The sequence below is a fragment of the Tyto alba genome, unplaced genomic scaffold (genome assembly GCF_018691265.1).
Source record: "Tyto alba isolate M040663 unplaced genomic scaffold, T.alba_DEE_v4.0 Super-Scaffold_2, whole genome shotgun sequence".
In the NCBI taxonomy this organism is placed as follows: Eukaryota; Metazoa; Chordata; class Aves; order Strigiformes; family Tytonidae; genus Tyto; species Tyto alba.
Genome location: NW_024881282.1, coordinates 35,803,494 through 35,818,515, shown reverse-complemented (window position 1 = coordinate 35,818,515; position 15,022 = coordinate 35,803,494). Strand labels below are relative to the sequence as shown.

At 40.0% G+C, this 15,022-nt stretch overlaps 1 protein-coding gene across 10 annotated transcripts in view; it reads left to right on the top strand.

Moving 5' to 3' along the window:
• The window catches only part of LOC104367672 (activating transcription factor 7 interacting protein), a 115,019-nt gene that overhangs the window by 50,378 nt on the left and 49,619 nt on the right, over nucleotides 1-15,022 (top strand). For 9 of the 10 annotated variants that reach the window (XM_042793053.1, XM_042793054.1, XM_042793052.1 and 6 more), the window contains exon 2: nucleotides 3,201-4,261. In XM_042793053.1, the coding sequence (XP_042648987.1) occupies nucleotides 3,208-4,261 (1,054 nt within the window). In that variant the 5' untranslated portion in view covers nucleotides 3,201-3,207. Of the gene's footprint in view, nucleotides 1-168; nucleotides 451-3,200; nucleotides 4,262-15,022 lie in introns of those variants that run through there. The other variant, XM_042793049.1, reaches the window with a different exon arrangement.

Here is a 15,022-nt window from a genome sequence, read left to right as displayed (position 1 = left end):
TTTGCTGTATGTGCGCTAAGTGAAATAGGACAGAATGGTGACGTAATTTTTTCTTAGAAAATGGCACATTCTTTCACTTTGTTCAGCCAACACTAACATAATTTTAGCCTAAAAGGGTGGAAAACTCAATCAGTGGTGCGCTAGAAGAAATACTTTTTGCACTTATGATACGTTCTCTGTTTATTACATTTTAAAATAAAGGCATAGTTGTATGTGGATCTCAGTAGGCTGATGGTGTATCTTGCATTCAGTCAGATAAGTAGACTTGTATTAGTAGTAGAAAAACAAACAATTGGCGCATTATGTCAGCACATATTCCGTAAGAACAGGTCACAAATGGTTATTTTTTTCTTATTTGAAAATAAGTTTTTAAATTTCTGACAATTTATATCAGCATTGCTGTAGAGGATTTCAACTGAAAACTGCTTTTTATGAACCACTACATAAAAGGTAGGTTCTATTCACCATTTTTATTCTCTGGGACTATCCATCTAGAACAAAATACTCCTGACCATTTGCTGCCTCGCTTTCCTTGGTTTGGCTATGCTACATTTTAAGTAGATTTGCATATTTGAGCACTTGATTTTCATGATCAAAGAATTTACTCCTCCATGTACTTGTGCTTTGGCAAACGTTTTATGGTTGTGGTGCTTTTGGCTAGCACTGCATGCACTCCAGGAACCCTGTGCCAGTGCTGTTCTAGACCGGTGATGTTATGCAAACCCCATTGTGCAATGTTGTTCAGATTCCGGCTTAGACACACACACACACACACACACACACACACGCCCCCCCCCCCTTCCCCCCCCCCCCCCCAATGTTTCCATGACCTTCTCTTTGTCTGCTGGCTGTTACCAGGCAGGATTCAGGGAGCTGCTTGCTGATTGGTCAACGTTTTCAGCAGCTCTTGGGCTGCTCATATGAGCACACGATTATAGGTTAATCCACAGTAGATAAGATAATACCTTCCTTTGTTGCTTTAGAGCTGCTATCTCTCTACAGAGTAGTAGTAATAATCATAATAATGATTTTTTTAAAAAGAGAACTAGAGGGAAAACTTTTTAATTGGCTGAGAGAGGAGTCCATGTATTCCTAGCTGCACTGGCACATTTGAGTTTTGTCATGTAGCACACATTTGGTCATGAGAAAGAAATCTCCAATAATATTGGAGGGAGGTGCCTAATAGTGTGTTTGTGTGTCTCATACTGAAGTATATATGACTTTAAAACGTAAAATGAAAAAGGGAGTTTTCATAAATGATATCTCAATAAATATACACAATGTTTGTGTATGTTGGTGTTTCAAAACTGTGTTTTAAAAATCAAAACAAAGCAACCTAAAACCTGCCACCTTATTCACAGCATTTAACTCTTACACACTTAGCTCTGCATGCAGGAGCCATTTTGTGCTGTTCTATACCAATGCTTTTCTTTGAAATAAAAGATGTCCCTCCATTGGCTTGGGGCCTGGGCCACTCGTTTCCTTCTTGTGACTTGGTCACACAATGAGTAAAAGGTGAAAATACCCAAGCAAGGGGAGTGCATAAGAAGTGTAGCTAATGTGTTAATTGTTAAATGTAAAGGGAGACTACCAACATACGTTCATTTAGAACACTACTGGTTTTAAATGTTACATTTGTGCAAAACTGAATTCATGATACCTGCATCGGAGTTACTCTCTGAAGGGCAACTTTCTTGCCCCTTTGAAAGACTGGAAGACAGTATTTATTAGATGGCTGCTGATTGGCTTACAGCGGGTATGACCAAACCTGTCTGGACTGGTTACCGATTTATTTGTTTCTTCTTTTACTGAGCTCTCACATGAGATCTGTTACTTGGCTGCAGTGTGCTCCCTTGTGGGTATGGCTGGAAACGCTTTAAGGCTGGTCTGCAGTGATACATGATATTTAACTGTTAACCAGTGTTCATTGTTCATCTTTTAATCTTATCTCTGTTTATGGTTTTGTCACGGTAGCTTTTATTGGATATTCTTTAGTTGCAAAAGATTGTGGGATTGAGCTGAAAATACGCATGAGTTACTCAACCATCTAACAACGGAATTTTATGAGAAGCCTTTTTGCATACAGGTTCACTGTAGAGCTGTATTAGAGCTTTGTTTTTAAACTAGATTTTGGATAATATCCTAAGATATAAAGCAAACATAATTTTGAAATACATTAGAAATTCATGCTTATTCAGTATTTTTTTTTTTTTTAAGAAAAAAGTAAGGATGCATCAGTATAAAGGTAATCTGAGGTTTGAATTTTTTTTAAATATTGCTATTGCTGGCAAATTTAAAAAGGAAGTGCCCTTAATTTTACTCTGGATTTACTGTATTTTATTTTATGTCAAAAATATGAATGAAAGACTGCTTAGATGATTAAATAAACTAGAGCAGAAAATACTAATTTGTTTTAAGTTACATTTTATGATTACTCAAATGATGCACTTATGAATTTGATTTTAAGTTGTCTGTGAATCTTAATCTGTTAGTATATCTTTTTGTTATAGGAAAAGTAGGATTATGAATTTTGTAATATAAGAACTTTTAAAATCTAGGTAGTGGTTATAAAAGAAAGTATTCTAGTCCAGGAGATCAGACTACTTGTCTGTCTTCATTTTGATACAAAGGCCCTGTATCCTTGTACTGCATTAACAGAAGACTCTCACTAGCTGGTCACCTATTAGGAGCTTTTGGAATTGTTCAGGGTTAGCCAAGCATGGGATTTTCTATTTTTTCCAAATTGTCACTACAAGATATAGAGATAAAATAAATGTAAATCGATGGGCCAAGAATATTTCTTACTTTTCTATGAGAAGAGAGGCCGGTGTTTCTGTTTCTTACATTGGCACAATATCTGTTTCTAGCTAGCAAACCTCATTATGTGATTTTGCTATAATACTATTATGAGATGACTAGTCTAAAATACGTAGTCAGAATATTACTACATATTGCTATATTGTGACCTCAGTGATCTTTACATACACGTTTGCGTAGCGTATGTAGAAACTCATATTCACTTTTTCTGAGAACAGACAAAATTTAAGTGTGTCGTCAGGTGTTTCTTTGTTTTCATACATACAGTTAAACAAACCAGTTTGCTTTAAAATGTGCTAAATGCTACAGTCCTTTTTAGGGACAGTGTAATATGATGATAATAAATTTTTACCTTCACAGTTATTTCTGAACTTTTTTTTAAGGGTCAAGATGGATGGCACAGATGAACCTCAGAAGAAAGTCTTTAAAGCACGAAAAACAATGAGAGTAAGTGATCGACAACAACTTGAAGCTGTCTATAAGGTTAAAGAGGAGCTATTGAAGACAACAGAAGTTAAACTGTTAAATGGAAAGCATGAGAATGGAGATTCTGATTTAAATTCCCCTTTAAGCAATACAGACTGTATGGAGGACAAGAGGGAAGTTAATGGCCTAGTGGACTTGTGCATTAATACTGAAGAAGGAAGAACAGCTTCTGATGAGGTTAGTGAAGCCAAAAGCCCTGAAAATAGGGCAGGGAACATAGTCAATGACACAGAACCCAAACCTCTAACGCTTCCTCCAGAGAAAGTCACTCCTGAGCAAGATAAATGTACTGATACTGCTTTAGCTTGTGAAGCTGAAAATGGAGTACTTGGTAGCAATAAAGATAACTTCCATGAAGAAAATAATACAAGAGATCGTTTGGACCAAAGAGAGAGTAACATCCAATCAGAAGTTGAAAGTGAATCAGTCTGTGATATTAATGACACTTCTGAAGAGAACAGAGAAACAAATGACTTACCTAATAATTGCAGTTCATCTGGTGAGGAAAAGAAGACTGAAGAAGTAACTGTTGAAGACTCTGTTGGAGAAGATGCCATCTCTAGCAGTGTGGAAACTGACCATGAACCAAAGGACAAAGGAGACAGCACTGCAGGTCCTTCTGAAACCACTGTTCAGAAGACAATAGATGAGCCAAGTGAAAGTACCTTGGACAATACTGACTCTATGGAAACAGATGAAATTATTCCAATTTTGGAAAAACTAGCCCCTGCTGAGGATGAACTGAGCTGTTTTTCCAAAAGTTCTCTGCTTCCAGTAGATGACACAGTCCCAGATTTAGAAGAGAAGATAAGCAACTGTTTGGGTTCACCATCCAAGCAGGAAAGCAATGAAAGTCTGCCAAAAGAGGCTTTCTTAGTACTGTCTGATGAAGAGGATCCCAGTGATGAAAAGGAGGAACATGCTGAAGTGATACCACCAAACAAGTCAGGTCTTCCAGGTAAGAATTTGGTAGTTTTGATTCAAATCTGGGGTTTTGTTCATTTCTTAGAATGACAAACTTGTGACGTGTTTCTAAACCAAAAAGGCAATCTTACCCACAAATTCAGTGTTACATAGTCTTACAGTTTTCAAGGATAGAATTTGAGGCCCAGAAAAAGAAAGTAGCACCAAAAAATTATCATCTTCAAGATCCATTTTTTGTTGTTTGTTTTTTTTTTTTTTTTTTTTTTTCTCAATCTCTTTGCAAACTGAGGTGGAGTGGTGGGTGGAAGAAGAGGAAAGATGAGTAATTGCCAGATATGGAACAGAAAGATTTGCAGGAAGAGAAGTGTGTTTGTTTACTGTTCTAGAGGGGAACAAAGGATTTCAGCTTTCTTTAGCATGCAAATAAATAGTAAGAATGAAAACATGCTGGTAATCTAGGCATGCCACAAGTCCCATATGTTTCAAATTTATTTTTTCACCAAAAGACAGTATTAGAAGGTTTTAATGAAAAACATGAGTCATGTGGGGTTTTCATGCTGCATACCTTTTATTCATTTAACTCATAGTGGTTTGTATCTAACTTTTATCTGATGACTATGCCAACTGATTAACATTCAGAAGCATTAAATGTAGGAAGCTGGTACTTTAGTCTCTTCATGTAGTTAGCAGATTTTTTTATGTTTAACTGAATGGAGTCCTCTTTTGTATTACTGTCAAACAGTTTTGTAAGCATATTTATTTTTTTGACATATGCACTCATTGTCTTACCATTCCACTTCTGAAAATAAAACAGATAAATAATTTACAGATAAGTTGACATTACTCTTTATCTGTAATTAAGAAAGCTGTTGTTTCAAATTACCTTGGTTTCTTTTTTTTTTTTTTTTCTTCCCTTCCCCCCACATTGTATAGCTTCTTATGAAATTATGACCTTGCTAACCCAAATGTGTTTAAACATGCTTGACAGGGTAGGAATTACATAGATTAAACAAGATTCAGATGTCTTTACTTCTCTGGGAAGTTAGTAACGATAGTTTCTGAACTCTCATTTCACTAATGATGAAACAGTATCTTTCACTAATGTGTGATAGCATTCTGAGTCTTGAGTCTCTAAACAACTAGAGAAAGGGAGATAAGAATACGTCTCTTTAGCCATGTGTCAGACTGTTCTTTCTTTTCTGGTATCTACCTTTAAATTTATGCCAGCTAAACAGAGAAAAGGTAGGTTCCATAATTTCTTCTAAGGATCTTATTTAGGTGTTAGGTATTGTACTGAGATTGCAAAAATGATACCACTTTTGTGCAATGAAAGTGATCCAGAAACTATTTGGAAGGTGAGGGGTGGCAGGGAGAAAGAAAATTGTGTGTATTTGTGTTGAAATTTATAAAATGTATATCACAAATAAATGGATGATCCTTGTTCTTACCACGGTTAAAGGGAACTTTCATTGGAGATGAATGAAATTAGGATATCAAGGTTGGCTTTTTCATCTTACCCAATGAGAAAACACACTATGGTCACAGAAGAGTTTTTGCTCTGGAGCAAAAAGACAGAAGTGAATATTAAATATTGGACTACAGTTTGTAGAAGTCTAGAATTATTGTATCCAGCAGTATTTTTTTTCAGATTTTCAGTTTTGGTGATGGGACATGTTTTTCTGACTAGTTGTTTTATTTATTGGCTATAACAGTTCATGACTTTTACAGCTGCATGCCTGTAACTGAGATTGTTCATGAAACCTGGCCACTGTGAAATATGTTCTATCCTTGACCAGGAGTTACCTGTTAATTTCTGCATTCTAAGCATCATAAAACTTGCTCATCAAATTGCAAGGAAGGGAATTTAAATTTTTCTGAGTAGTAGATTCTGTGTGAAATATTTCAAGTAAATCTTTTGGAGACCCATTTTGCACTAAATTTAACATGATATTAATAGAAAAAAAGTTTGCAATCATTTCACCAATTTCAGTCTTTGAATAACAAAGATAATAGCAGAGAGGTTGCAGGGGCAGGAAGCAATTGTATAAGAAAACAGGTAGGGTTGTCTTAGAAGATAAAGATTAACTTTTGGAAAGAGTCTGTGAGAATTGAATCTGCAGAGATGGTATGGAGATCATTTGAAGATGCTATACTGGAGGCACAGGTACAAACTGATTAATTAAAAAGTACGGTTTTCAAAAAAGCCCAGACAAAAACAAGCATGGCTAAACAATGATGTGAAGAATGGTACTAGAAGACTCTCCAAATAGGCCCATTAATAGAATCTTTTTCTCAAGTAGAATTAGTAAATATAATAGCTATGTTGTCATTTAAGATTTTTGTAATGGAAGATGGCTAAGCCACCAACTGGACTATATACTACTGATACCTGTTCTTTGAGCTCATTGTAAAAAGATACCAGGTCTGTCAGTCACAATTTGCCCTTACTAAATCCAAGCTGACTACTCCCCATCACCTTCCTCCCCTTTGTGTGCCTGGCAATGGCCTGTTATGAGGAATTTTTTTTCCATAACTTCCCCGAGATGTCAGGTGAGGCCAACCAGCCTGTAGTTCCCGTGAATCATCCTCCTTGACTGTCTTGAAGATGACTGTGACATTTTCCTTTTCCCAGTTATCGGGAGCTTCCCTGAGTTGCCATGAAGATGGTGGAGAGGTGCCTCACAGTGCCAGCAGCCTACCGCCATCAGCACTCTCGGGTAGATCTCATGTATTCCTGTGGACTTCTCTCTAACCACCTGGCTTAAGCATGCCTTGACTGTGGGATAGCACTTATGGAGACTCTGCCAGCGTCTCTCCCTCCGCTCTCAGAAACTTAGGAGGGAAACTTGCCAGTGAAAAATGGAGACAGAGAAGTCGAGTATCTCAGCATTTTCCATGTCTTCAGTCATTAGGTTGCCCACCTCAATGAGCAGTGGCTCCACAGTTTTTTCTTATTCTTCCTTTTGCTGCCATTGTAGTTACAGAAGCCCTTCTTGTCCTTCACATGCCTTACTGGCTTCAATTCCAGTTGAGCTTTGGCTTTTCTCATCCCATTCCTGCACAGCTGGACAGTGTCCCTGTATTCATCTTACGTCCTCCTCTTGTGTAATTCTTTTTTACTTTGCAGCTCTGTCAGGAGGTCCCTGTTCACCCATGCTGGCTTTCTTCCATGCTGGCTCTACATTCTGCACGTTGAAATGAACTGTTCTCATACTTTGGGGAAGCTGTCCTTGAAGAGCAACCAACTCTCCTGGGTCCTTTTGCTTTCCCAGACAGCTCCCTTTGGGATACTACCAAGTAGGTCCTGAATAAGGTGAAATCTGCTGTTAGGAGGGCAAGGACTGTAATGATACTCATTCTGCTGACTTCTTGCAGGATTTTTAATTCGACAGTTTGCAGGTTGCTGCAGGTAAACCTACTTGACCTTCATGTGCCAGACCAAGTCTTTCTTGTTAGTGAATAACAAACACAATAGAGCAGTTTCTTTAGTTGTCTCATCAGTTGCTGGTGTCAAGAAATTGTCTTCATCATACTCCAGAAACAACCTGGATTGTGCCCAGTCATACAGCCCATCAGGTTTTAAAGTACATCAGTTGTGTGAGATGGCTCTATTGACTTTCTGTCCTTGATCAAGTAGTCTGTAGTGAGTGCCTAGCACAATATTGCTTGTGTTGCTTTGCTGCCTTCTCCTTCCACACAAGCACTCAACAGGCTCATCACCTGTCACATGGCAAAGCTCTGGGCATTCCTCTGCATAAAGCATAACCACTTCTCAGCCTTTCCAGCCTGTCTTTCCTGAAGAGACTGTTGCAATGCTGTAGTGATTTCTGCTATCCTACCAGGTCTCTCTAATTCAAATCATAAAAAATCATATTAAATCCTAATTTTGCAGTTGTACAGGGAATAGTAACTCCTTGTCTCTTGTGGTGCATTCATTTGTTTACAGGTACTTGAGATGATGAACCCCCAGTCATGATGTTTTCACAAAGGGCAAGCAAGCACCTTCCCTGTCACGCTGTTCCCCAGATGTTTCCTCACTGCCTCCCATACATCAACTTCAGGTTATAACAACCATTCCCCACCATGATTAGTTTCAGGTCTTCCTCATTAGGTTAGTAAGCCTGCTTGCAGAACTCTTTTTGAATTTGTCAGATGGATTCAATCCCTGCTCAGTAATTCTTGATCATCAGAGACTACCACAATGAGTGGTGTGAAACCTTGCCTGCAACACCTGTCATTCAGCCAAGCCGTGATCTCCTGCGTACATGCACTCTTACTAGAGCTTTTTTTTTGTCCCAGTTCATTGGGAGGATTGATGATAATGCCACCTGGGGCCCTTTTGCCCTTCACCCTTTTTTTCAGAGATCCATTGTCACTCCTGGTATGCTTAGAATTGCTTCTGGTAGTATTGCTGGTGCCCATGTGGATAAGCATCAAGAGGACCAGATGAGCCTTGGTAGCCTCTTTGCAACATTGGGGATCCAAGCCCCCAGCAAGCAGCTGATGACTTGAGGTTGCAAGTTGGGTACCTTCTGTGGGAGGGAGACCCTGGTGACTATCACCAGTCTCTCCTTTATGCAGGCAGTTGGTTCTGGATGCAGCTGGCTCTGATGCCTCCATTAATAGATTTTCCTCTAATGTGTTCCATCAGTGCTACATACCTTTTCAGTAGCTGCAGATTTGCAGGTAGAGAGGGAATCTTCATTCTGTTGCTGGAAGTCACAGGCTTCTTACCTACTCCATTTTGCAAATCTCCTTTTGTTACTATTTTGAATATAGCCTCTAGCTGTCACTACTTTCTTGCACTGTGGGTCTTGTGTTTTTGTTCAGGGTCATAGTTTATCCCTTCTTTGTACATTCTACGCAGTCAGCTTATAACCTCCTACAACTTTTTCACTTTCTGACTCAGATCAGAGAGAGAACTTTTAGACAAGAATGGACTGTATTTTAGAGTAGAGTTTTTCAGCTTGAAAAAAGAGGTGGAGGAGAGATGTGACAAAGATCTGTAAACAGTAAGTGGTATGGAGAAATGGATATTTGCTGTCTTTTCGTCTACAAGAAGCTCATGAATCAAATAGAGGAAAAGAAATATGTGAAAGGCAGGATCAAGGCATGTAAGGAAGAGATGGTTCTTCAGGTAGAGAAGTATGGAGCTAGCAACACTGTGACTGCTAAAAGTTTACCTACATTTGTCTTCTGTGGAAAAGGATTTTTTTTGAGGGCAGTCAAGCACAGAAACCCTAAGGCTCTGAAGGTCTTCCACCAGCAATTTTTCAGAAAGCTGAGGAAGTTTTCTGGGACTGTATAACTACATTATTTTCTCCTCCTTATATTCTTCTCTACTTGATCATCTACTGTTGCCACAAAAGTGTTGGAGATAGGATGCTGGATTAGGTGAACTGTTGGTTTTACCTAGTGTAGCCATTGCTATGTTCTTTCTCTTACCTAATCTGTACACTCTTGTCACCGAAATCGGAAATGAAAAACTTATTAACGCCAAGTTTAGCATTAACGATCAGGCATTACTTTATTCGGCCAGGGACATGAGGGAATCATTCCACCTAACATGTCCACCATATGTTACAATAGCCAAAGCTTATATCACTCTGTTACATACCTATTAATCAAATTTCCTAGAACTCATCATATTTACATAATTATTACCTATGTGGTTTAGGTCTCTGGGGGGCTTCCATGGGGCTCATTAGTGGTCTCTGTCGGTCTTTGGAGACGAGCCTTTCTTGAACTTTGTCTGCATTTTTGAATTGGCCTTTCTTTGGTGTTTGTCTGCACTTTCTTATCTCCTGTCTAGCTTCAGCTAGTTCGTTATTTTTCAGAGGGCCTTGATCTTAAGGATAGAGGCTTCTGATTAGGAATCTCTCAATTTACACATGGAACCTCTCAATTTACACATTTCCCAGGAGGTGGTTATCAAGCTTCCCTAGCTCAAGGACTTTTGTGCAACAGACAACGTGTTGCAGGTGTTCAACTGATTCCTTAAGTTTTCACACTACCCTAAACAATTTTCTTTTTCCTTCACCCATTTTTCAACACAAGTTGGACCAGGCGAGTATGTCTACCAAAGCAAATCTGAAGTCTGTCTTTCTCAGATTTGCCAACACTTAGAGTGCACTCTAGACACCTTGATTCTAGGCTTCTCTACAGTAATGGCATTTCATGCCCTACAGGGATAGTTTCAAAGAGGACTTAGTTGTTTACTGATCTTTGTTAAGGGAGTCTGAAGTCACGCTCAAGTATAGCCTTTTAAGAACAAAGAGTACAGTTAACATTTAAAAGAATCCAGCTTATCTTCTAGAAATGAGTGTTTTGAAGAGAACTTCAGAGCATGTGAGTGGCAGATAAATGACTAAACATGAACTATGTTCCTGTGTTGTGATAGAACTAGCTGTCAAAATTATTGCATTTACAAACAGGAAAATAAGTGACACTTAAATGTCACAGATGAAAAGACTTTTCTGAAATAATATTTCTGTTTCTAGTTTTTACTTCAAAAGGAGATAATGGAAGGCTTTCCGAGAGTTGCTGCAAAAAATATTTTGGCGTTTCAGAAACAAACTTTGTACTGGAAAGCTTAAAAAAGCACAAGTTACGTTCATCCAGTAGAAGATTAAGGAGCTCTACCATATCTGCAAATGGGACCTGAATATATGGTGGAAGGAGGTTTCTTTAATGCATTAGACAAAGACACAACCGCTGTATTTTTGATCCAGTGAATTTTGCAAACCAGAAATCAGGCACATTTCTGTCTGTCAGACTTTGGAGGACTTTTTAATAGATGTTGGATTCATCAGTTGTAATCTTTAAGTGCTTTATGGATTTTTTTTTTCTTCAACTAAAAATGTGGTGATAAACAACTAAAGAAGGTAATATTGTGCCTTGTGATTGAATCACTTGATTTTTTTTTTATTATTATTTTTATGTTATGAAAGGCAGGAGGAGTTGTGACCAATATTTTTATGTTATGAAAGGCAGGAGGAATTGTGACCAAATAATAGAGTAGTTCAGATTGGGAGGGACCTCGAGGTCTCTAGTCCAGTCTCCTGGTAGTGTCAGCTGTGAGATTAGGATAGCTCAAAATTTTATCCAGTTAGGTCTTGAAAACTTCCACTGATGAAGACTGGACAACCTCTCTGGGCAGCCTGTTACAATGATTCTCTTCACGTTGGAAATGGTTTTATATCAGTTGGAATCTTTTGTTTCTGTTTACATGAGTTGTCTCTTATCCTTTTCTATGCACCTTTACAATGCAATGCCATCTTCTCAAAAGCCACCTTATAGGTATTGAAATGCTCATTTTAAGTCCCCATTAAGATGTCTTCTCCATGCTGAACAAGCCCAGCTCCCTCAGCCTCTCTTACAGGTCATATTCCCCAGCACCTTAGTAGTCTCTTTCTCCTTACAGACGGATGGTATAACGAGTGCAAAGTAAAGGACAATAACCACTTCCTATGATACACTGGCTCTGTTCCTGTAAATGCAGCTCAGGGTGCTGTGGACCTTCTTGCTCCTAGGGCATGCTGTTGGCTCATGCTTGGCTTTTTGTCTGAGACCTCCAAGCAGAGCTGCTTCTCTAGCCATGCGGGCCCTAGCCTGTGCCATTGCAAAGGTTCTCCCTTCTCAGGTGCAGAACTTTTGTATTTGTCCTTGTTGAATATCATAAAGCATTTGTCATCGTTTTTCTGCAGCTTGTCTAAGCCATGATGGTTCCTGTGAAAATATATGAATCTATGGTTTCTTCCTAAACAAAAATAGTAAAATCCTGTAATGTTTAATGGGAAAAATCTATATTTGTTATATAATAACTTTTGGGTAGAGTTTGATCAAGGATTCACTACTTTAAAAGGCTCTGCGGTTGTACTTTCTTGTGATAGCTGTCTGTGCACATCAGTTACAGCTCATCTATAAGGAGAATGTTGCAGTTACAGGATTATAGAATAGTGAGAGTATGACTGAGCAGTCCAAAGTAACTTGAAAATACTGTTCAGATGCTCTTAGGCTTACTCATTTTTAAAAATTTGCATTTATATGTAGATTTTGGCAGAACTGACATCCAGATATGCATCCAGTCAGTCACTAAGCAGATCTAAATGACTGGCAGGTGTAGAAATTACTAAAAGGTATTTTCAACTGTTTAGTGACAGAAAAACACTTAGTAAAAAAAGCAACACCTTTGTGTTCAGATCCACAGCAAATAGTGTGACTTAAGGTGACTGTGGGATAAATACAGTGATAACTTAATGATATCATCAAATTATTGTTTTTTTTAAAGGAATGCATTTGTTGCTTCTGCCTGTCTAGCATCACAATAACAAGATCACAGCTTATCAGTGAAAAATAAGCTGATAGCTAATTGTAAAATTGTACTACGGTTCAAGCTTTCTTAACTAGAGAGGTTTAGCTGGGTATCATGTTTAAACTCCTTTCAGTTAAACGAGCTAAATTTGTTCAGAGTGATGGAAGTTTGTAAGGAAGGGACTTACTCATTCCCGAAATTACTTTTTTCTCTATGTAGAATTCAAAAAGCTCAGCATCTTTCAGTTGAATATTAAAATCTGTAAATTGTTGAAAAAGTACTCTTGAACTTAATGACTCCTCCTTTAGATTCTTGGGTAAATGAGTCCTATTTTACTGATAACAATTAAATACGTGAAGCTTATCTATAAGTCTTAAAAAGCAGGTGGCATAGGCACCATGCCATTTTATTAACTTAAAAATAAATCAGATTGGTTTTGAAGAATTTATGTGGTATGAATATTATTTCTTGCATAAATTAACAAGAAAAAATCTCATTATTTCAGTTTTTGGTTTTCTGACTCCTTCCTTTTTATGATTTATTAGGCAACTTGTTTTAAATCATCCAAATGTTGTTCATAATAGAAGTTAAATTTAGTGTTAAGAGAGAATCAAGCATATCTTTGCAGCCAGAACTTTCTCTAAAAAAGCTAGTAATAACAAAATGAAAATAGGAAATTGGGTAAATGTATAGATCAAGATGGGCCGTTGTTGGAGAATGGCTCAGAGACAAGGGTCCTGAGCCCACCGAGCAGTTGTACGATCAGAGCCTGTTCTAGGGGCTGATGCTGCCTCGCTGATGCTGGGCCTCACTAGGGTTTGCCTGCAGCTGCTCGCAGCTGCTGATACATGAGGAATGTCAAGGATGCTTCAGCCTTGTGTACCGTGGTGTGTCGAAAACAGGTTAAGAGGAATTAGAAATAGTGGCCTGAGAAACAGTGTTATGAGAAGCTTGTGCTGGTAGCTAACTGCAAGTAGGTGGACCGTGCGAATACGACCTTTAGAGCTTAAGCCAATCAGCTAGTGACTAGTAGGCATAATAATTATCGTTGTCCGTATAAATATATGTACCCTGGACCAATAAAGACACACGTTAGTTGATGCTCTATCACCCACATTGAACCTGTCCCGGCGTGTCGTTCTTCCGCGGCTCCGCAAGGTGGCGCCCAAACAGGGACCTGCATAGAAGAATAACACGGACAGAGCGGCGGATCCGGAGAAACAGCAGCGACCGGGGGATCGAGAACAGACCCGGAGAAACGCCAAATACAGCAGCGGCCGGGGTCCACGAGCTGAGACGGAGGGGCGCCAGCTACAGCAGCACCAAGAGCAGACGCGGAGAGGCGCCGGCCCCAGCAGCGCCAGGAGCGCACGCGGAGAGGAGCCGGCTGCGGCGGCCCCGGGAGCGGGCGCGGAGAGGAGCCGGCACTGGCATGGTAAGGAGCTGGCTGCGGCGGCCCTGGGAGCGGGCGCGGAGAGACGCCAGAAGCGGACGTGGGGAGGCGCCAGAAGCGGATACGGGAAGGCACCGGACCTGACGCGGACAGGCGCCAGAAGCTCACGCAGGGAGGCACCAGGAGCGGATGCAGGGAGGCGCTGGAAGCGGACGCGGGAAGGCGCCGGACCTGACACAGAGAGGCACTGGAAGCTGACGCGGACAGGCACCGGCGGTGGCAGCGCCAGAGAGCGGACGTGGAGAGGCGCCACATACAGCAGCGTCAGAAACGGACGCGGGGAAACACCAGATACAGCAGCGCCTAGGGGATCAAGAACGATCGAACAGTGGATCTCCAACAGGTCGTTCCGAGGACCTGAACGGAGATAGAGGGTCGCTCTCTGCAAGGGCTGCTGCCAAGAGCTGCACCTGGTGCCTTAATCACGGAGCATCAGCAACATATCAAAGTAAGAAAGCATTTCTGTGCCTTAGTCAAGGAGCACAGGGCCAGCGGAAGTATTTCTGTGCCTTAATCAAGGAGCACAGGGCCGGCGCTGCCTTAATCAGGGGTGGGTCAGCAGTAACGGTACTGTGCCTTACCCAGGGAGCACAGGACCGGAGGTGCCTTAATCAAGGAGCACCAGGTTGACGATATGGAACAGGAGGTAGCCCTGGATTTATTACAGCGCTTTTTAGAAAAGCGGGGAGTAGATTGTATAAAATCACTCACGGGTTTAGTAGCGTTAGGACGGGTCAAAGGATGTTTTCAAGATCCTAATTCTCTTTTTGATGTCGAGGAGTGGAGACAATTAGGTGATATTCTATGGGATATGGTAATTGACGAGGATAAAGATGCAAGGAAAATGATGAAACCGTGGCGGGACGTGGTGAATAATATTAAGCGGTATCAGCTTGAAAAGAATCTTGCAGCTGTGTCAACTACAAAGTTGGGGGGGGAAAGTTCCACTGTTACCCCAGATAGTGAGGCATCCGGATCTATGCTCTTTGACAGTGATCGTATTCCTGTACCATCAACAGGAGTGCCGG